The 22,389-nt window shown below is 42.3% G+C and overlaps 3 protein-coding genes across 3 annotated transcripts in view; 1 reads left to right on the plus strand and 2 right to left on the minus strand.

Moving 5' to 3' along the window:
• The window catches only part of LOC310891268 (nuclear pore complex protein Nup153-like), a gene marked incomplete at its 3' end in the record, with an annotated part of 267,249 nt that overhangs the window by 42,877 nt on the left and 201,983 nt on the right, over positions 1–22,389 (plus strand). The gene's annotated exons all lie outside the window — the stretch shown is intronic.
• Positions 4,694–9,020, minus strand: LOC310891252 (nuclear pore complex protein Nup153-like). The gene is made up of 4 exons (XM_083853523.1): positions 8,950–9,020; positions 6,882–7,130; positions 5,539–5,678; positions 4,694–5,456 (listed from the first exon to the last, which is right to left on the minus strand). The coding sequence occupies exons 2-4, from the start codon at positions 7,045–7,047 to the stop codon at positions 5,325–5,327; spliced, it is 438 nt and encodes a 145-aa protein (XP_083709649.1). The 5' UTR covers positions 7,048–7,130; positions 8,950–9,020; the 3' UTR covers positions 4,694–5,324.
• On the minus strand, positions 16,787–18,779 carry LOC310891251 (uncharacterized protein C6orf52). Its single transcript, XM_083853522.1, has 4 exons — positions 18,701–18,779; positions 18,324–18,519; positions 17,950–17,995; positions 16,787–17,137 (listed from the first exon to the last, which is right to left on the minus strand). Exons 1-4 carry the CDS (start codon positions 18,769–18,771, stop codon positions 17,001–17,003), a joined length of 450 nt encoding a protein of 149 aa, XP_083709648.1. The 5' UTR covers positions 18,772–18,779; the 3' UTR covers positions 16,787–17,000.

The following is a 22,389-nucleotide window of genomic DNA, read 5'->3' on the forward strand; positions in this document are numbered from 1 at the left end:
AACTATAAACCTCCCCCCATCGGTCTTGGCACTCAGTGAATACAATTTGAAAATTCTGAAGACCGTTCAACTTGTAGAGGGAAATCACCAGAAAACCAGTAACGAAATCCATAAAGCTATATATAAGTAGCCAAAGTCTGACTGAATTCCATTTCAAAATTTGGCAGTTAGCTTCATAGACAAAATAATTCATGCTACCATAATTAAAATAATCCATGTTCCTAGAATATGCTCCTATCTTTTCCTCTGCCCACACTGTGATTTTTTTTTTTTAGTAGCTTAATTCATTAATTTAACATTTGAAGTGTTAAGCAACTAATTATACAGGCTTCTGGGCTTCACATCCCCTACATTTTCCCCCTTCAAAGTTACACAAACAATAGAACACACTCAAAAAAAACAACTTGTCAATCTTACAATAATCTCATTCATTAAAATATGATCCAATGCTTTACATGTGCATTAGATGCACTTCAAGTAGTGGGTTTGACTTCCCTTTTCAAAGCATTTTCACAGACCAGAGTTAATTTTTAACACAGACCACTGCGTGTTCTGCAAAACTGACTTAACTGAACTGTCAGACAGAAAACAAACCCTAAAGGCTACAAGATTTACCGATGGCTCCGCCTGCGGTCTTAAGGATCAGAAAATACAGTCTTAGGAAGCATGCTATTGTTCAAATCAATACCAACAGGAAATCGTTTACACCGCAGCTTTAATTTCACAGTATCTCCCAGCTCTTAGTAATAGGATTCACACTCTCTCTAAAGTATACAAAAATACATCTTTCTAAAAAATATTACATTCAGTTTGAAACCTTGAATAAGACATGTTTTATGTAAGTTCACAAATCTACTTCGAGTGAACGACGGTTCATTGCTGGTTTTAAAGGTAAAAAAGAAAAATATTAATTCCCCCAGTTAGGCATTCAATACACCAAGAGCTATTCTGCCTGGTACAGTTCCTTGAAATAAGAAAAATACCACATCACTGCTACCCACTGCAGAAGTTTAGCCCGAGTGCACAAGTGTTCCGTCAACCGCATGTTCACTTTAGCAGGAAAACACACGATCGTCTCCTCAGCAAATAATTGCTTCTCATCACGGGCTACCCTTCTCCCGCCACCATTATGAATTCTAGTATTATGAATAGACAATCTATCTCCTTTCACCCACTGACAGCTGCGTGCAACATTCATTTAGTGGCTGACAATTTCAGGCTCTCTGTTGCAAATCTGGCAGATCTTTCTTAATGCCTTATCACAGGTGTATTGCTATAATATAACTGAGAATTCACACCAGATTTGGTTTTAGTTATTTGGATAATATTTATGATATACTTCACTTCTCCATGCCCTTGTAATTTGGCAGATGGTGAAAAGATGGTCCAGGAAATCTGAGATGTTTGTAAACTCTGAAGTGATTGTAAACTTAATTATACATCCATCCAATCAAGGAATTAGCACAGAAACTTCTTGAGACACTGTCCCTTTTCTCATTAGAACAGAAGATGAAAAGTTTGCACATCTTGTTATTTCCTTCAGTCACCTGATCTTCAAGTGGTCATTTAAGGGTTTTGCAATTTAATAAGCCCAAGAATACCCCTAACTAAAGTCATCAAAAAAAGATGACTAGTTTTCATTTTTTAAAGAAAATGAAAGGAAATCATGCTTTACCACAGCATTATCACCAGTTCTGTGCTACCTCCAAATAGGAATTTAGGAGCGTTAAGATTTATAGCGTCAGAAAAGAAAAAGAAAAAAAAAAACCTCTACCCCCCTAAAAACTAAGCAGTTGCTGCTACATTCATTTTAGAACTTTACCAAATGGAGATTGTGCTGGCTAAACAATACAGAGATTGAAAGAGTTAAAAGCAATAAGCAACCAGTATTACTGTCCACTTTGATTTGCAGCCTAAGAAGCCCATACACTTAACAAGTGGTCATTTGTACACTCAGACTGATACTGGAAACACAGATGTTTTCGCAGAAAGAGATGCCCATTTAATTTTATGGAAAATTTATCAGACTCCAACGATGGTTCATCGCTGGTTTTAAAGGTAAAAATGAAAAATATTAATTCCCCCAGTTAGGCATTTAATACACCAAGAGCTATTGTGCCTGGTACAGTTTTGCAATTTAATGATACCCCTAACTAAAGTCATCAAAAAAAGATGACTAGTTTTCATTTTTTAAACAAAATGAAAGGAAATCATGCTTTACCACAGCATTATCACCAGTTCTGTGCTACCTCCAAATAGGAATTTAGGAGCGTAAGATTTATAGCGTCGGAAATTAACAATTTTCCTCCTCTTTACTTTGAATGGTGATAAAAAGCACAAAAACTAGTTTTCTGTGCCCGAATGAACACGGAAGTCTGTACAAAGTCTATATGACCACTCAAGCAGTATTTTTCTATTTGTGATCATTTCTTCAAGAGAAAACTTGCCTCAAGAGGAATTTTAATATGCAGCTTCACCCCAAGTTGGGGGACAAGATAAAACGACTTGGTGTGTTCTAGAGCTGTTGCTCTCAACTTACAAAGATAACATAATTCTTAACCTGAGTAATCTTCACAGCCCATCATCTATTGTGGATACATGCCAATATTAACTTGATTTGATGTCTATGTTGTCACTGAGGTTTGAGAAAATTTTTCTAATAGTGATAAAGCATTGAAAAAGTTATCTACCTCAGCTTAAGACATTATTGGTTCTTACCTTTCTTCGTTTGGACTGGAAGTCAGTAATATCCGGTTTATCTATGTCCGGAGGCTGAGGGAAAAAACAAAGCATAAATATTAGAGGGCAATTTTTTTCTCCTGAGAGAGAGGGTTCCCTGCAACAAAAATGTGGGGGTTCATGGTCAACTTACACAACACAGCGGCAAAAGAGATGTCATTCTTTTAGCATCCTGTTGAAAAAACAGCGCAATAAATTAAACCGGCCACAACGTAAGGAAGAATAGTTTTATCTTTATCCTTTGATGGCACATTTACTAAGTTTTATAAACACATGAAGCAAAAACAGATTAAAAGAAGTGCTATTTACCAACAAAGGGCTTGACAGCTTCTCCACTGCCTCCAAGATGCACCACGCTGAGGTACTCAAGGTAGCGTGGGACCGCACAGTTTCTTCTCTAGCTTTCGCTCTCTTTTGTGCCTGAAAAATTAGCATTTTAAGTGTTACAATGGTCAATTCTCAGCTAAGGAGGCATGTTTTTTACGTCCCAAGGCTACACTGATGATACAATCAATATATTCTGATGACAGAGAAACATGCAGTCCCTGGGAGTTCAAGCCATAAAGAAGAGAATACGTTCGGAGTTTAATGAAGTTTACCTTGGGCCTCAGTGCATCTTGCACGTGCTTGTTGCACGAGCAATAAAAGAACTCCGTACTTGTAAAAGGTCAAGATGGATGATGCTAGGACTGCTAAGGCCTCCGAAGCAGTAATCAGGGAAACAGAACTCAAGAAAAGGCTTGTGGTACAGAAAGCATTTTCAGTAACAACACAGACCTCAGAGTTTCACGATGGTCTAAGTGTACCATCTTAAAATCAGTGTATACAATCATAACCAGGAACTAGTTTTACTTCTCTCTTGCTTCCTCCCTTCCCCCAAGATTAAAGTTGGCTGCAAATCTTTGTCTTAAAAGATAAAGATCTGATTTAAACTGTAACAGATCTAAACATTACACTGAAAAAGTAAACTGTTTATTTGCACCACCCAACTTCAAATATCAGTCGAAAACTTCCTTTGGTGTGACTTTTTTTCTTCCCAGGTTAAACCCCTCATATAACCACACTGTGCTTATCACACGATGTGAAGACAGGAAGCAGACCACGCAGCATGTAAAAACACAAGTGAGACTCACAGAACCACAGAATGGTTAAGGTTGGAAGTGACCTCTAGAGATCGCCTGGTCTACCCCCCCGCTCGAGCAGGGCCACCCCGAGCAGGTTGCCCAGGACCATGTCAAGTCAGCTCTTGAAGACCTCCAAAGAGGGAGACTCCACAGCCTCTCTGGGCAACCCGTGCCAGGGCTCCATCAGCCGCACAGTGCAAAAGCATTTCCTGATGCTCAGACAGAGCCTCACGTTTCAGTTTGTGCCTGTTGCCTCTTGACCTGGCACTGGGCACCGCTGAAAACACAATGGCTCTCTATGCTCTTTGCACCATCCATTCAGGTATTTATATACACCAATAAGATCCCCCCAAACCTCCTCTCCTCCATGCTAAACAGGCCCAGCAGTCCCTGCCTCTCCTCAGAGGAGAGGTGTTCCCAGTCCCTTGATCTTCTTGGTGGCCCTTCGCTGGACTCTCTAGTACCTTGCTGTCATTCACAGCAAGCAGCAAGAAGCAAGCTACTCTCTCCTTTAAAAGCCTAGTATTTTGGTTCCTCTTTTTACCATAATGCAGTAATATTGTAAAAAACAAAAATAGCCGACCAAAGAGGGTTCCCAGCTTTGCACCACAAGGTTTCAAGGTTTCCCGTAAGTGAGGTACTTGTACTGCCCTTTTTCCGTTGCACAAATGGACTGTCAGAACAGAGCCAGCAAACCCGCGTTTTCATTTTCTTCAAATTCCTTTTGATTTATCGATAAAAGTCACTTTCATTTAAATACATTCCTACCAAACCTGATTTGACTTTCCTTTTCGATTCAGCTCTAGCTAATCAGAGTTGTCAGCAGTTTTTATTTGCTATTTCCAAGAACTCTTGGGGGCAAATAACTCTCTCCAAGAACTATATGAATCGTTCAAAACAGAAAGCATGTTACTGCTTATCTTGGGACTGCATTTAGTCCTGCATGCCTCTGTGTACCAGAAGAACAAAGGATCAGCAAAGTTGATTTTAGATATTTTCAAAGACTGCAGGTTTATACAACATATCCATAGCATGAATGTAGGCATGCTTGGAAAAGAAGATCCACAGATAAATATTAGCCAGGTTTGACTACTGTAGCTTTTGCTACCATAAACACAAGTTTTCAAAGTTATGCTGTCATTGGCTTTTTTGCATCAAGTTATTTTAACGTAATGTAGTCAGAGGCAGACAATGGCACTTAAATGGAATTTTTTGAAAGACCTAACAACAGAGGAAACCCCAACTACCAACAACTAGCCCAAACTGTCATTCTTGTTCTTTCTGACAAGTATTACCTGTGGTAAAAACTGTCATTAAAGAATTTAAACAGAAATCAATCTCGTCTATTTTTGTAGACCAAGAGGGCAGAAGAGCAACTGTTTGGCAGTTTGGCAAAACTTTTCCCCTTCGGCAGTGCTCCTTTTATTATTTCCATCACTATTTCCCACTACACTACTTTTCTCATACCTGATAAGGTTCCGTCTTTGGCTGCCTTGATCTTACAGCTGCACCACCGGCATAAGCCGTCTTTCCGGGGTAAAATGGAGAAAACCCAAGCTGGTTTTGCTTAAAAACAGACGTGCTTCCACGTACCTACGGAAACACAGTATGAGAAGTGGATAGAAAAACAGGTACACATTCAAACTGATTAAAAGAAATACTGTGCAGTACTTACAGGACACAGTCCTCCAAAAACAAATAAACTGAATGCAGGTTTCTTAGAGCTAGCTGCAGAATGCTGCGAGAGGGAATGAGTTCTTTCAGCTTCTGTGGGCCAGAGCAGTGACGATGAAGTATTTTTTAAAACTGCAACATCTGCCAAAATGACGTATGCTAGATGTAAATGCCTCTCGTACGTACAGAACTTTAACAATAAAGATCACACTAATTCAAGTTCTTCAATACAGAAAAATAAGCATGACTTCAGCTTCTTTAAATAGATCAACTTCACGTACAGACTGAAAACCAAGTATCACCTACAAACTTGAAAACTGTTCACAGAGCTGCAAGTAGTTTTCACCAATCTTACCAAGTTAATACTGTGCTTCCAATGCAGGTATTTTTTTCCTTCATGCTAAGATAAAAGAGGACCGCATAAACATCAGTGCATTTGTACGGACAAAGCTTTTTTCTGTGTTGGTAAAAGGCTGGAGGCCAGCACAGATCATAATCGCACAGGTTTTAAACCTGGAAGATTCCCCAAAGGCTGCTCTAAGAGTTAACGATCTTCTGCCCATGTATGTTTTACGAAGACACACCAGAAAGTTCTAGTGCACTCAGGTTATATTGCTAAAGCCCAGCAACTCTACTCTCAGCTGTACAAAAGTTCTCTGGAAAACCTGCTGAGCACACGTCAGTCCCTGTCTATATGGGGGACTAGAAAAAGCTGCAAACCTGCTGTTCGCCCTTTCAGCGAGAAGACCTACGTACCAACCTACATCGACACGATGCTTATTTTTTATTTTAAAATGGTGTGCTTTCCTCAATGAATTTGGCAAAAGACATGAAAGTATTGACAGCTGAAGCCTTCTACCAAGAAAGGTCAAAAAACAGCCTATAGCTTATGTCAGAGTAGTTTCTTTATCTTCTCTTGCTGAAACACAGGAAAACATCTCGTGTTCCTATTTGTCACCTGCACTTATTCACATTTAACCAGCTGTCTGTTAGATATTCTGAGTCACTCTTCCTTCTAGACAATCAGCCTAGTTGTCAAGTTACGGCAAGTCAGCCTGATTTCCTACCGTCCCAGTTCAAAATTTACATATAACCTAGCTGAATGCGTATATTTCAGCATTGACTCTTTCTAACATCAGGGTATCATAAACGTATTCCAAAGCACGCTTCTATTAAAAAGGTGATAGGATTATATACTTCTAAAACACTAAAAATTCAATTTAATTCTCGCATCCAAAGTTGACATTCACCTATTTTATTTACTAAGGTGATGTGGAATATTAAAGAACGCAAGGTACTTCACATTAAAAAAAAAGTCAATTAAACAGAGAACACAAAAATCACCTTCATCAGATGCTCTAGAGGAGGAATCACTGGTTGTTGAGATGTTATCATCGTCTTGTTGAGAGGTAGAATCTTCTATTTCTTTTATCAAGGACAGCCTAGGACTGCCAATGCCAAATATAGAAGATGTCGAGGGCTGACAAGGTGGGACAGGAGAATCCAGCATGGTATAATTCAGACGGCTCCGATGAAGAGAGGGCCTTGTTAACACAACTGGGAAGTTCAGTGCTGATCTACTTGTGGATGGTTCTAGACAAGAACAGGGAGATAATTAGCTTTGCTATAGACAAGCTCACAGAAGCCAAAACCTGTTTCCTATCGACAGCCATGCTATTGCCAAGTTCTAAGCGCAAAAAGAGAGAAGCCAAATTTAACTTCTTCCTCACCCAGATACGGTTGCATCTAACTGTCTGGCTACAACAACAACACTGCTTGCGATACACAGTATTAATGTTGCATCCAGAAGTAGTTAACTATGAGGTTTTACAACACCACATTCTGACCCCGTGCTCAAATGCTCTAACGCTGACTTGGCCGTTCACTAAATCAAACATATATACTCCTTCTCCCATGTACAGCTTGCAATAAGCTTTACAAAATTTGAGATTACACGGTAAATTACAGATAACACTGCAGCTTCCATAATATTGGAACAAAGGTTATATTAATCTGAATACACAACATGAAAATGAACGTTTGCAGTACTTTTTTCCCAAGTTCTTCCATATCAGCTCACGTTAGAGGCAAAACATCATCTCCTACCCATTAACTATTGGGATTTTGACCCAAGGGACAAGGATGTTGACCCAAGTAACCAGATGAGCATTTTTCCCTCTTGAAGCAAAGGGTCTGCAAACAATGCCAGTGGCCTGGAATAGGTGGCCTTGAAGTCTATCTTGCTAAAAAAAATCTTATTCTTAAGCATAGTATTCGACACCCACGGACAGCAACATAAGCTGCAAAAGGTTCCAGGGTGTCCACCTGCTCCTGATCTCCTGGAGTTAGCAAGCTTGCAGTGCAGCTGTTCTTACTGAAAGCTCCTTTCACGCAGTTACATAGGAAAGCCAACATGTGTTCCTCAGTCACGAAGACCTTCTCTATTCTTTTCTCCAAACTCATTCCCAAGCTACAGCTACACAGAAAGCCATCAATCTCCTTGTTTACAATTAGATGAGATTGGAGGCAAAGATATTTCCTCCTTATTTTTTGATTCTGCCAACAACAGAAGCAACTGACTTTCCACATTATCTATGGTTACCTACGCACGCTCAGACAAAACTTCTTTACTTATTAAAAGCTGACTTCCCCAAAACAGCTAATTTAAGAGAAACTCAAATAAGAATAGATGCAAATTTATACAACAGGACTACAGGAACAGTGAGAGGCACTGGATATAAGACAAATTAATCTTTCATGAGGTAAAGGAGTTGCAAACCTCGTTGCCAACGGTCCAAATACCTTTTCAAAGACACCCCCTCCCCCCGCGTAGACCTTAAAATTATTGAATATTTTAAGGATAATAATCTCATAAACCACATCCGTGCACAAGTTCCCCAGTTCACCATCAAGTTAACAAGGAACTTTACTAAATTGATCAAAGCCCAGAACAAAAAAAAACAAAACAAAACAAACAAACTCAGGACACGAGACGGAATTTTCCTCTGCCATTCTAGCATCTAGTCTTTTGTTTCGAAGACTGCAAAACAAATTAATTTTTTTAATTGCCTTAGGCAATTAGACAGATTTTCATTCCATATCTTTTAAAAGATGGAAAATGCAACCCAGCACACTTGCAAATGACTTATTTTCAGCATTTAGCACCTGGCTAATAGAGTACCTAAAGTTAACTGATGCCTTCCAAGAGCATAAGATGTATGCTTCGTAACTGTGTATACAGTTTAAAGCTAAGACGGTTTCACAAACAGTTGTTTCGACTTTTTTGATTGTTTGTTTTTTTTTTTCATTCTGTCAAAACCCTCATTCCAATTTCCTTTTGAAATTCAGATTCAAAACTAGAAATCTGTGAATAAATACAGATGGCCAGAATTCCAAATGATTTTTCACATACCTCGTCTACTAATTCCTGCTGGTTCAGGCGTGAATCTCTCATCGATTATGGTATCTTCATCTGAATAATCGTGATGATAGTTTACCGGAGTCTCCTCCTGGTTTGCAGATTCATTTCTGTCTACACACTCCTCCTCACGCTTATTGAAATACTTCTGCAGCCAGGCCGGTACAATATTTTTCACAGTTTCTGTCATTCTGCTAATTATTCCCTGCTTGAAAGAAAAAACACTTGTTTAATTACAGAAACGCAGTCAACAGCATATGCTGCGATACCACCTTCCACGGACCTTGAAGACAGATATTATACAGCAAATATTCAGAAGACGACGACGAGGTTGATCCCTGGCATAGGATCGCTACACTTCTGGTAAACCTAAAATTCACCTAAGATTGATTTACAACTACCTATCACTGTCTGCACTTCCAAGTGACCTTGGCAAGGTTCAAAGTTTTGAAACCTCTGCCAAAATTCACCAGCAGGTCGTCAATCTGCAAGGCTATCAGGAAACTCTACGCCTGAACAGCTCCTGACCTACAGACTTGTTCCAGGACTCTTCCTCTTCGCACCCTCCCGTGAAAACCAACTAAACCAGAAGTTCAGCAATTATCTACTGCGACAGTCAGGACCATACTACCCATTAAAATCAGTGAATCTAAATATTTTCAATTTTAGTAATGCTGAATTGCAGTGACTATACGCACAAAAAACAGTTCTGCTCTCAACAGTCAGGCTAACCCAGAAGATGTCCTGGAAGAAACACAGCTATAGCTATAGCACCAGCACCTCCTCTTGCAAGAGCCTTCTAAAGCTGTTGCTGTATTTTGTAGAAGACTGACTCTGCGGCATACATCGGGTACGATCGGAGAATTCCCACCTGACCGAAAGCCCCAGGAACTACGGTTAAATAAAAGATAAATTAATATAAATGAATATAATTAATAATAAAAATTAATAATAAAAATTAATATCCAGAAAGCTGACAATCATGAGCTAGGCATCCTGCTAATCATCCCTCCTGCAGGCAGGGGGAAAAAAAAAAGGTAAATTAGATCCAGGACTAGTTCCCAGGAACTTTGAAGCTGCTAACTATACTGCCTACAGTGCCCAGGCACCTTCAGAGCTTAATGGTAAGAGACAGAGGGTTTGGTGGGCTGTAATTATGATCACAAGCACACAAAACACATCTATTTAAGTATTTCTAAGAATCGACTTATCGACTAAAGTTGTAGGGGGAAGGATGAGAAAAACAGCGGGGTAGGGATCAGAACCAGAGGTATAACCTCACAAAATCGCATCGGTCGCTTTCGTGCCTCCCCAACTGCATCACTGAGAGACAATTAACATTAAGCCACAGAACCTTCTGCAGAGTGGACATGATATTGAAAATAAACTGAAATTAATTGACAAATGCTCTAAGCAAGCTATCTGCTCAAAGCTCGTCCTTTTACGTTATGAACATTTGCACGATTCGTCTGGTTACAAAGCTAACTGCTATAATAAATGCACACATGTAACATCTATCAGTTTGTCTATTTATCAAATCATTAAAACTCTTCCCCGATAAGTTACTGTTAATTTGATCTGCGCTGGATGTGCAGCAGCCATTCTCTGTGCAGAATCCCCCAGATATCCCCACGCACGTGTTTGCTCTGGCACACTCTTTAAATAAACCTACTGGAAAACACGCAGAGATAACAGACAATGGAAAAGTTAGAAAACCATCTCCACTGATTATTTTCAATCCACGTGTAAGGTTTATCAGTTAGCTACACAGTGTCGGCACACGCAAGCTATGGCACTTTCAACATTAATGCACTGTTCAAGCCAGAGGTTTCAACGGTTGCTCTGTAAGCGTGGGGAATGTTTGCATTGCCCTTCCAGGCCAGCTTTAGATGGACAAGATTGATTGTCAATATGTGGTATAAGGGACTTGGCATTTCTGCAAGTGATAAAAACCTAAATGAGCAGCTATCCATGCGTAGCGCTCCCTTGGTTTTGCATATGATAATCAATCCCCTCAGCTACGTTGCTCATTTAATAGCGGAGAGGTTTTGGCTGAACAAACATGTGCAGAGGGCATCTCCAGAGCATCTCTCTGGGCGTCCTGACATTTCTTAGCAAAGAGCTGCTGGGAGGGATCTCGGCGCGTCCCCCCTCCAGCACGGGGATTTTCACACCCCGAATTGACGGACCGCTTTCACCGTCAACCTGCTGTACCCTACAGCACAAACGAGAAGCAAAGCCTGGCAGGTAACGTTCAGAGAATTGATGATGGGCTGAGGAGGGGTGCAGGGAGCGGGGAAAGCCCTGGGGGTGGCACTGGGGGTCCTGAGGGCAGCGGGCTGGGGGTGAAGGGGAGGGGGAGGAGGGGGGTAATGGGCTGGGTAGAGGGGTAAGGGGGTAAGTAAGGGGCTGAGGGGGTAACTGAGGGGGTTAGGAAGGGGCTGAGGGGGTAACTAAGGGGGTAACTAAACGGTTGAGGGGGTAACTAAGGGGGTAACTAAGCCGTTGAGGGGGTAACTAAGGGGGTAACTAAGCGGTCGAGGGGGTAACTAAGGGGGTAACTAAGCGGTCGAGGGGGTAACTAAGGGGGTAAGGAGGTGGGTAGGGGGTAACTAAGGGGATAAAGGGGCGGGTAAGGTAAGGGGGTAAGTAAGGGGGTAACTGGTGGGCTGAGGGGGAAGGGCCCGCTGTGGGGGGGCCGCTCCTCACCCGCTTGCTCCTGGCACAGGGGGGCTTCGCGGCGCCCAAACGGTGGCGCCGCCTCTTCACCTTGCCGCCGGCCGCTCCTCCTCCTCCTCCTCCTCCTCCTCCTCCTCCTCCTCCTCCTCCTGCTCCTCCTCCTCCTGATCGGGCTCCTGGGCTGCCGCCCGGCGCCCCGCCGCCACCGGCCCTGCCACCGCCGGCCATGCCGCTGCCGGTCGCGCCGCTACCGGTCGCGCCGCCCGAGGCCATACCGCCCCCCCCCCGCGTTCGGTGCCGTCACGGGGCCCCCCCGCCCCCCGCCGCCACGCGCCGCGGGGCCTGCCCTGCCCCTCGTGGGAATAAAAATGTTGTTTTTGCAGAGTTACGTTGTTTAAAGGTAAGGAATGGGGTATCGAGGTGTGCTTGCAGCGATAAGAACGCTTAGCAGGCGACCTTGTAAAATGCAGACAACCAGACTCCGTAGAACAATTCGGGGAAAATCACGGTGTTGAGTCAAGTCAGGTAAGTGAAGAACCATTACCGCTTCAACCAGTAAAAAAGTCGAAAGAAATTCGAAATTTAACAGGCCGGCAACTGAAGGCCATGCATTGTCTGGGAAGCATCAGACAGATTGTGAGCCTGGATCACCCCCTCAGTGGGGAAACAGGGGAGGGTCCCGTCATCAAAAAGTATATAAACTGGGTTTTGGAACCAGCAGGGGCGCTCCTGCTCGTGGGACGCCCGCCACTGCGATCGCGAATAAATTCCTGCTTCGCTGAGCTCCTCGCCTGAGCCCAAGTTATTGGCTACGGAGTGTTTCTCACAATTTGGGGGCTCGTCCGGGAGCCAGTCGCCTACTGGGGAGCCCCACCGCCGCAGCAGCAGGAAGGCATGCCCCGCTGATTTCAGCGGTCCTGTGCATCGACGGCGGCGGTTCTGCGGAGAGCTGACAGAGGGCCCGAGACTGATGAAAGAGGCAGGATCCGTGAAGGAGTGGGGAAGGGAAGAAGGCAGGCACTCCGGCTTTGAGAATTGATCCGGTAACTCTGTGCACAGACCAAGGTAAGAAATAGGAAGTATTGCCTTGGGGGTCGGGTGAGACTCTGTGTGCCGTGTGATTGAGACGTACTTTTGTACGGAGCGAGTGTGGAGTCCTGATCCGCGGTTCCGCAGCTCCGCGAGGGGCGCGGCCGGAGACGGACGAAGCGTGAGATAAGGGAGAGAAAGGAAGAGTCTCGGGAAATGTGGTGTATGGTAAGCCCTTGCACGGGGAAGTGCTTGGCAATACACCAGGGAAATTTGGTGTGCGGTAGTCCTCGCACGGACGGGACGCCCGCCACTGCGATCGCGAATAAATTCCTGCTTCGCCGAGCTCCTCGCCTGAGCCCAAGTTATTGGCTACGGAGTGTTTCTCACACCCTCCCCCTCCCTCCCTCGCGCGCCCCCTCCCCTCACGGGAACGCGCGCCCCCCCCTCCCGCTGCCGCTCCCGTTCCTCGCCCCGCCCCGGTCCCGTCCCGGTCCCGCCGCCCTCCCGCTCCCGCCCTCAGGACCCGGCCGCCATAATGAACCCCGGCCCGGCCACCGTAAGCACGGGGCTAGGAGTCACCTCCAGAGCCTCCCCGCGCCGTGGCGCCGACCGCTGGTGTGCCGCAGCACCGCGCCGGGCGTGGGACGGCGCCCCGAGCCCACAGTGCTCGTCAGAAAAGCCCCGCACCGACAACCGATACCCCCGCACCGACAACCAACAGCCCCCACGCCGACAACCAACGCACAAGCAGTGTTTTAGGCCGGATTCGTGGCCCCGTTGGTCCGGGAGGCAGTCGTCACGCTAAATTCTACCCCACGGCAGGGGAACGATGGGCATCGTGACAGATCGCCGCCCCAGAAAATAAACACATAAATAAAGAATAAAAACGATAACGGGACATGAATCGTGCCCTTAATAACAGACATTGGGCAGTGAAATCACCGACTTCTGCAACAATACGTGCTCAGGGAACTGACTAAAACCCCTCCTGCATCGGCCATGTAATAGCTAGGCAAACATCACATAATACTTCCCTCCCTCATGTACACCAAACCTATTAAGGCAACCATAGTAGTGTGATAACGTGATTTTTCTCCTCCAGATCAGCGTCAAAGGCAGCTACGCTAGGTTTGCTCATAAGTTCAAACGCTGCTTTATTTATTTATTTGAATGCCATTTTTCTTATTTAGAAGGATTTCCATAGGGTGACAGGCCTTTAATGACACTCACGACTCAGAAACATTTGCCGATGCAGTCAAACGGTGTCTATTAACGCGAGGCACTGAAGTTAATTGGTATTAAAAATGAGCCAAAACGAAAGGCAAGTATCTGCGTGTCCAGCAGAATGACAGCGATCATCACCATTTGATCAATCTTCCCCCCACTCTCTGTTGCAGCTAGCTACAACGAAAAGAGTTTATGAAATCATTACGGGACATTCTTGTAGAAAACTTCCTCAAGCTTGGAAGAAAAAAAAACATTTCAGCTAAGTAAAACAGAAAATAACTGGAAGAAGTGAAGTATGGCGGTGTTGGAAAAGTTGCTTCAAAGACTTGTTTAATTAAAAAGAAGGAAGAAAGCAAGTTCCTACTGCAATCCCATCTTTGTCAAACTGATGGCGGGCACCAGTACGATGTGTTCAGCTAACACAGGCTGGAAGTTGTAACTGCAGCTGTGAAGTTTACCCAGTAAAAAGACTCCGCAAAGCATTCTAGCAGTTCCGATGCAATCACTGCTTCCTGAATTTGTGACTCACGGTTAACACGGCAGTACAGGAAGAAGTCTGGCATTCACTGTGCTCTTACGGTAAAGAATCTGCCCTGCGCACACCATCCCAACCAACCAACCAACATTCATTCACTGAACTACAAAACTGGTATTTTCACTATCTAGTCCGGAAAAGGAGGCGCACGTCTCTAACGTACAGTGTAGAGACCTTGTTAATAGGCAAAGTCTGCATAAAATAGGTGGCCACAGCCTGATTTTCTGACGTTCAGGGCCTTGGGTCACACACCACCACAGTATCAGACTTAATGAAGTCACCAATCTATGTGGGCCTCTCGTTACACAGGTCACATGTTATGGACCAACCTCTCAAAGGCCAAAAAACAGCACTGATACTGCCGGGCCAACACACATCTGTAGCATCCCATTTCTGGGTGACAACACAATGAATGTTTCCACAAAGTACTCGATGCAACCTAACTACTGTGTTTGGTGATGCAAAGCAAGCCGTGTCAAAGCAGCGTAGCACCCAGGCACATTCCTGGAAGATGTTTTGCTGCTCACGTTGAAGAAAATAGATAAAAAAATCCTGTGCAGTTTGCACTTCTGAGCTCAAGTACCACAGCTATGCACTACAATTGAAGTGGCATCAAACCTTGTAAGGTTTTGAAGCTTCAGCACTGCCATCCAAATTCAAGGAGGCTGCATCTATTATCTTGAATTTGCCCCAGCTCAGTCCCCTGAAACAATTCCATAGACACGTACAAGCAACCCTTTTCCCACCCAGATTCTTTGCTTCATCTATTGCACCTCTACCTTGTGTCATATTCTTATTAATCTGCCCCTCAAAAGACTCCCTGGCTCACACAAAGAAGCAACCCAACAAATCCCTGTTCCCAGCCACGTTGCTTTCATGCTTTGGGAAGAGTTAACTGCAACAGCTCTAACTGTGATGCCACCTCACCCCCTCCACCTATGTGAGGTTCTTTGCCTTCTGCCTCCTCCTACGTGTACACCTGCACTAGAACCAGGAAGAATGTGCTTCCTACAATACTCCAAGAGTCTCTTCTGTTTCAGGATGTCATCATTTCAATTCAGGACTGAAAGTATTCCTAGCAAAAACCCAACAGCTAATAGCTAACAGAAGCAGTTGCTGGTGATCAGCTACAAGTAACCTGGAAGTACTGAGGAGTCACAAAAGAGAATTTGCATTACATTTAAGAACAGCATGCAGCTTAGGACCACTGCTTTCACTGACTACACTAAGCCATAAAAAAGAACTGGATTCTTACCTGCCATCACAGCAATTATGGTTTATGTTGCCCCCAAAACACACACGGCAGTACCAGAACTGTGTCAACTAGCTTTAACAGCTTCCCCAGCTATTAAGTACAGTAATTTCTGCTTCCTTTTTTTTCTTGGAGGAATATTCTTTTGTTTCCAGCCTCACTTACTTATTATACACACTGTTAATTAGCAACTATTTCTCCATACTCATAGGGTTATGGAGTCCCTATGACTGGAAAAGACTCTGTACCCTTCAAGATAAGAACAGCATAAAGGCAGCAACTCGCAAGACTGCTCTAGCTTAAAGCAAAGCTTTCCTCATTGCTCTCATCTCCTTTGACTTGAGTGCTGTCATCCTTCTACCAGAGCTTTAAAAACTTCATTACCACGAATGAAGGAAGACCAGAGCAATCAGAGAGGGTAGCAGAGGGTATAACTTAAGGAGCTGTTACTAGGATTTTTTTGTTGTTCCTGGTGGACTATTTTTCTCCTTGCCAGCAAGGAGGGAAAACCAGCAAGTTGTTTTCTCCAAGATTTTTTTTTTTTAGGTTTAAGAACACGGATTATGTTGTAGCAATTTCTTCGCTGTAAAGCGTCAGCTGAGAAGTCTAACAGTAAGAAGGGCAAGGGAAAACTGAATGCTGATGCAGAGAGTGCCAGCAGACATCATCCTCATTCCACGGGATGTTTGTAGCTATGGCAGTTGAAGTCTACACTTCCATATGCTTAACATACCCTATTTATAAGCCGATTTTAGCTGACCTAGCATGTATCAGTAGTACAGTTAGAGCCAGCAGCCTGCAGGAAAAAGTGGGCACAGGTGTTTCCATAGCAAGGCCTGTGAGTGTCTCCCATACATACTTCCAGTCTAAGCAAGCACATGAAAGGCTTGGCTTGTCGCTTACCTAAGGAACCAGGAAAACAAGGGGAAGCTAGATTTTGCTTGTGTCCTAATGCCCATATAAAAATAAAGACAGATGAAATACCCTTACTACCTTGTTAAATTCCATAAGCCGGAAGAGAACGTGCTGCACACAGGTACAAGTAAAATCCCTTGCTGGCAGGTTTGCAGAAACAAATCTTTTATTTACACAGGCAAGTCTATCTTTAGACCCCATTTACCTCTTTACATTTCTCGAATATTTACATGACTTCATGATGCTCCAAGAAGGGAGTGATGAACAAAAAGATTACAGAAACTGTCAAAAGCATAGCAAAAAAAACCCAACCTATCATTGTGCTTTAAAACTTATGAGCTAGAATAATGTAGAAGAAATGTAGTTTTAGCACTTTGGCCATAACGGTCATGCTCTAGAAGACACTTAAATAGCAGAGGGGATTTCAGAAGTGACCGTATCCAGAGGTTGCCAGTGACAATTCATGAGTGAATCGTAGAGTTCTTCGCTTGTCTCCGTGAATTGTCTGTTCATTTCATCAACATCCAAGTAGAGCTGTGGATCTGAAAATAAAAGCCTGGTAAGTCCAAGTATCAAATCTGAGGCATGCGCACAAAAAAACTTCACGTGAAATGGCTAATAAAATGTATTTTAAGCTAAGTGTAATAAGCTATTAGATCTACTAATTTTAGTGAGGTATTTAGTCCTCTAAAATTTTGAGCCTCACAACTCCAACTTTTGGGAATTTGTATATTAGAAGGCTGGGACTAGAACTGTCTTTCAAGATAAAGACAATGTTTAAGATAGTAAAGATAACGTTTAAGGATAATCAGCCATGAAACCCTCCCAAGAGTCATTTAATTCACTTCTACGGCAATACACGTTACATAGGATAGTTTCTAAACACTAACACAAAATGCCTCCACGTGAGGAACTTTGCAAACCTTCCAGGACACAAATATGTTTTGTACCGTATTTGTAAGTGCAAGCTGAATCCTCCTTTTGGAATCTGCAACATAAGCTTTTACCTCAGGGTGGAGAACAAAGCTTTTGCATATTACTGAGTTTCTAATATAAAATCTGTTTAGCGGAACCAATACAAAGAACAAAATTCTGTCTTAGACCATTTTCAAATGGGAATGAAGGCACAGGTACAAGAAACCTGCTGCGAAGCATTGACAGTGTCCCGTTTTACTTGATGCGGTCAGTGTATGCTGTATCAGCTTTAAAACCCCAGCTGATTGCAGATCAACCCCACAGAGGTTTGACCTCAGCTGAATTTTCAAGATGTTCTTCATCCAGTAGAGGTTGGCTTGTATTGTTAAAAGGCACAAGGATGGCTAAACTCAAGTGACAATGATAGAACCCTTATTACCGTCAGTAATTAGGTCATCACCGATTGCAGTCATAACTGAAGATTCCTGAAAGACAGAAAAGGCTAAGTTTAATCATAACTCATTTCAGAAAGCATCACAGATTCAAAGTGCTGCAGTCTCAATCCATTCCTTCTTCCTACAACTACAAGGATAGATGGCATTTTATCTACTTATTTTTAGAAGAAAGCCAATATTGCAGTACAGGTTGGAAGGGACTTCCGGAGGTCACAACTAATACATTGACCACGATAAGACCACTTAAAACAACTGTTTAATTTGCTTTAAGCAAAGCAAATCAGAAGAATCAGAGCAAATCTGTACAACGTATTATCTGTGAAATATTTTCTTTACAGCAAGCGTGCACTATCTTTACCTCAAAAACAGCTGGAGCCATTAAAGAATCTCCTAAAGAGCAGTCTCCAACAGCTTGCATGCTGTCATAGGGAGCATAGGAGCTGTAGTTGTAGTCAGCGTAAGCATCGTAACTCCTCTGCGAGTGGTAGTTCTGGTAATCTTGGCAATAAGCATTATAGTTGCATGACTGGTACCGCTGCAATTCTGCTTTCAGTCTGAAACATGAGAAGTTGCATACAGTCAGAGAACAAGAGACTGTAAACCCAGTTCTGAACTTAAACAATTTGTCAGCTTACATACTTCAAAACTTAAAAGGAAGCTTTCCTAAACAGTCACCTAAGTGACAGCTTAAGTCACAGCTCAAAACCTCATTTCTATAGAAGCAAGCATCCTCACCTTTGCCAATACCAGAAGGAATTGTTCTCATGGATTAACTCCAGAGCCTTGACATGGTTACCTGTACACATCAAGTATTTTTAGCGTTGGCATAAGCAAGCTGCTGCTATGTCTCTGTGCTTTGCTAAAGATTGATTTAAGACCAGAGACATTTATCAAGCACAGCTGCTTTAAAGATGCAGTCTTAACCCTTCTATCTTTTGTTTGGTTAATTACTAGATCTTATTTCCAGAAAGAAGTGAATGGAGTCAGATTATCCATTTCAAAGAAGCATCTGACACTGCCTGTCAGTTTGCCATGTCTACCTCCACCTGCTCAGTTTTTTTGTTTGTTTAAAGTCCATTAAACATTCAACAGCTGCCAACTATACCGCTCAGGTGAAGTCAGTCTTGCTTAACAACACAATCGCGATTCTCCAGCATGACGCCTTATTATTAGTGGGAGAATTACAAAATACGCTGGTTCTTAAGAAGAAAGGGCCAGCTGATTAGCTTTCACTACTTTCCCTTTCAAGATTTTCTCAGGGGCAGCTTCAGACTAATGACAAGAACCAAGACAAGTGCTATCTGTACTAAAACTGAGGTACACTGCATAAAGAACATTCAGATAACCCAGCTGCATATTCAAAAAAATCCGCTGTTTAGACTTGTCTTCACTGATTCTGTACAGGCAGACCTCCTGTGTCTGCAGTGCCCAGTTTCTCTGACTTGAATTGGGGATGCAGAGAAGTGAGTTCTATGCTTTTGGGGAAGAATACAAGCTGAAGGCATTCTGAAATAGCTTCCAAACTCAGCAAACATGAGGGACAAACTAATCCAATGGCTGGGTATTTCAATGCTAAGAGAGCACGGTACTCAGCCATTCAGAAACGTATTACTGATGTGTATTTTAATACCTACATTTGTTTCAATACTGCAAAGCTACACAAGTTCTAATAAAGAGGTAATCCATTGTCTTGTTACTGTAGTAAACAAACAGAAGATACATCATCTTAGGTCTTCTGCTTCCAACTGCACTCTTCCTACATACAGTTGTGTAGGGAAGGAAAATCTGAAAATACTGTTGACGTTCTTCTGGATAGCCGAAGCAAGAAAACATGTTTGTGGCTTATTCTTGTTTTCAAAATAAAACAATATTAATTTAATCAAAAAATTTTGGCAAAGAAGTTTGGACAGTGCTCTCTTGGAGAAGAGCATTTCCATTCTAAAGCAGAAGGAGGCAACATTTGCAGAATTATGCTAGGTAAACAGAAACAGAAGTGTCATTTTTTACTATTTAACAGAACACACAAGCTAACCTCATGAACATACTGAAATTGTTTATATGAAGTCCTGTTTTGTCAGTATCCTGGATCAAAGTTCATCAAATTTGGTATCAATTCTTTAACCGTTCAGAGACCTGAATTGCCTTAAATAAGTGATAGAACTGAGCCGGTAGAGTAAGAAACCCTCTCAGGAAGTGCTAAGCTTTAAACTCCCCATTGCCCTAAGCTCATGAAAAGCAAAGAATAGCATTCTAAACCTGTTCTAGTAATAACGCCTTTGGCTTTCCCCCTGCGTTCCCATTTTTCCCCCCCACTTCTTTCCTTTCAACCCACTGTAAAACTAGTTATGTGCTTCTCTCAAACTAGAGGGAAAGCTCTAAGAACAAGAACTCCCTAGCATATAAAACCACTTGTTGTCCCTTCTACCTTATGCAGGCCCAAACCTGAAAATATTTACCAATGCATTCAGCTTTGCTGCTGTTGAGAAACAAGGCTGGTTACAATGGCAGCTAAGCCCAAGTTGCGCTGTCTGGCTAGACTTAACAGTTGGATTCCCCCAGCCATCCTGAAGCAGGTTGATGAATCCAGGGAGTCAAAACATAGGACTTCTGCATTTCTGGTTTTGTAGACTGCATCGTGTGTACAGCCACTACAGCAAGGGCCACAGACTTTCCAAAGGCAGAGCTACAAGAATCTGATTATTTAGAATAACTGTATCAATGCACAACTCCTTGGTTACCTTTTAGAAATTCCTATGCTCAGCCGGATTCCTTTTCCCCCCAGACCTGGTGCGTTCTGGCAGTCTTGCAGTGCCCTCATCTGATCACCTTGCTCACCAAATCTGACATAGGCATACCCTCTACTATTTTCAAAAGGGAGAAAACCAATTCTGGTATGCATAACAGTTACAAAGCTAACGAATTCAGTTTCTGTCTTCTACAAAAAACAGAAGATAGCAGCTACTATAGCTTCTATTACTTAAGCAACCTCTCTGGCATGTGCACGTGCACAGAAAAGGCTTTCACCAAATTAAAAAACTTGGGCCAGAAACAAAAAGCTTTGCAGCAACTTTCTAGCAGCAACTGCTTAGTTTTTTGTGGGGGTAGAGTTTTTTTTTTTTTTTCTTGTTTGTTGATAAATGATAGAAAACAGAAAAGTATGTCCCTTTTACGGGGTTGGCAAACACAAGTTTTGATGAAAACTCTCCCCCCCACACACAATTTTTGTCATTTTGTTTAAAATAATTACTTTCTTTGTTAGAGGATTTGACAAATTTGATTTAGTGTTCTATCAGTTTGTCCTCAATGCTGAGTGAAGCAGTGATGCTTACTTTAGCCCCAAAATTTAACTGAACTGTACCCACAATGCTGAATTAGGGAACAACGTTAAGTAGGTGAGGTGTATTCAGTGCTATAAAATTAAAAATAAATAAATAAAATAAAAACCACAAAAAACCACATGAAGTGGTTGTTGGTACTTTGTGTATTCTGTACATATTCAGCTAAGTCTTGAACTAAACTTAACTTGCAGGGGATGAGAGAGAAGACTTTGCCTGCAGAACAGCGAGCAGAACCATCTGAAAGGTATGACATCTATTAATTTAAAACTTACTTGAAGGAAGAAAGAAATCTCCTTTTTCAGTACGGTCTGCACCTGAAAGGTGGTGACAGTTCTCAGTAAAAGGAATGGGAAATCCAATGAAAATTTTGTATTTTGAGGGAGCTGCAAAGTCTGGATTGTGTTTGAAGATCAATATAACTTTGAGAAAATTGTTGTTTTTATGAAAGGAAGGAAGATGAGCAAGAATAAAAGTACTGATACACCACTTTTTATCCCAAGTTTATCTTCTGAGTAGGATACGAAGATGGGAAACGAGGCACGTTATAATGCTGTATCCACAGAAAGGATCTTTGCTATTGGAGGCCTAATTTTTTCCTTCTACAGGAAATATGGCTCATTTTGTAGTTTAACTAAATCTGTAGCGTTACAAATTTTGCTTTGACAGATATTTCATGGTTTATAACTCAGTTTACTTATAACAAAATAATTTGTCCCTCCTAATGTTCCCTAGGGGAAAAGCTATTAGTTTTAGCTATTTAATTGCTTGCAGTTTGAAAGCTCTGTCCTAATGGGATGATTCTTTCTGAAGCATTCTTTAGAAGGTGAAGTAGGGGAAGTGAGTTACAGTTCAGGAGGATGTTTATTGATGTGTTTTTTTCTTTATTTTTTAAGCAAAAACATGGAGGAAGATTTATGATTTATTATTCATTTTTTTAATACTCCTTTCATGATGAAGTTAATTGTCTGCTTTGAGTTCACATGAAGACCATGTGTTCTTTAGGATCATTTGAGGCCAAATGCTAACTCATCTCTAAAATAAAAAAAATCCAGCAGAATTAATTGAATTTCTTCTTGAGGAGACTGC

The sequence above is a fragment of the Anser anser genome (genome assembly GCF_964211835.1).
Source record: "Anser anser genome assembly, contig: HAP1_SCAFFOLD_60, whole genome shotgun sequence".
NCBI lineage: Eukaryota > Metazoa > Chordata > Aves > Anseriformes > Anatidae > Anser > Anser anser.

What these genes read in the sequence shown, in the direction of transcription:
- LOC310891252 (XM_083853523.1), bottom strand. Translation starts at nt 7,047, where the DNA reads ATGCTGGATTCTCCTGTCCCACCTTGTCAGCCCTCGACATCTTCTATA. An exon ending in CTCTAGAGCATCTGATGAAG is followed by an intron (nt 5,679 to 6,881) that starts GTGATTTTTGTG and finishes TCATTTTGGCAG; the next exon opens with ATGTTGCAGTTTTAAAAAAT. An exon ending in TTTTTGGAGGACTGTGTCCT is followed by an intron (nt 5,457 to 5,538) that starts GTAAGTACTGCA and finishes GTGTTTCCGTAG; the next exon opens with GTACGTGGAAGCACGTCTGT.
- LOC310891251 (XM_083853522.1), bottom strand. Translation starts at nt 18,771, where the DNA reads ATGTGTACAGGTAACCATGTCAAGGCTCTGGAGTTAATCCATGAGAAC. An exon ending in TGGCTCCAGCTGTTTTTGAG is followed by an intron (nt 17,996 to 18,323) that starts GTAAAGATAGTG and finishes TCTGTCTTTCAG; the next exon opens with GAATCTTCAGTTATGACTGC. An exon ending in TGATGACCTAATTACTGACG is followed by an intron (nt 17,138 to 17,949) that starts GTAATAAGGGTT and finishes TTTTATTTTCAG; the next exon opens with ATCCACAGCTCTACTTGGAT.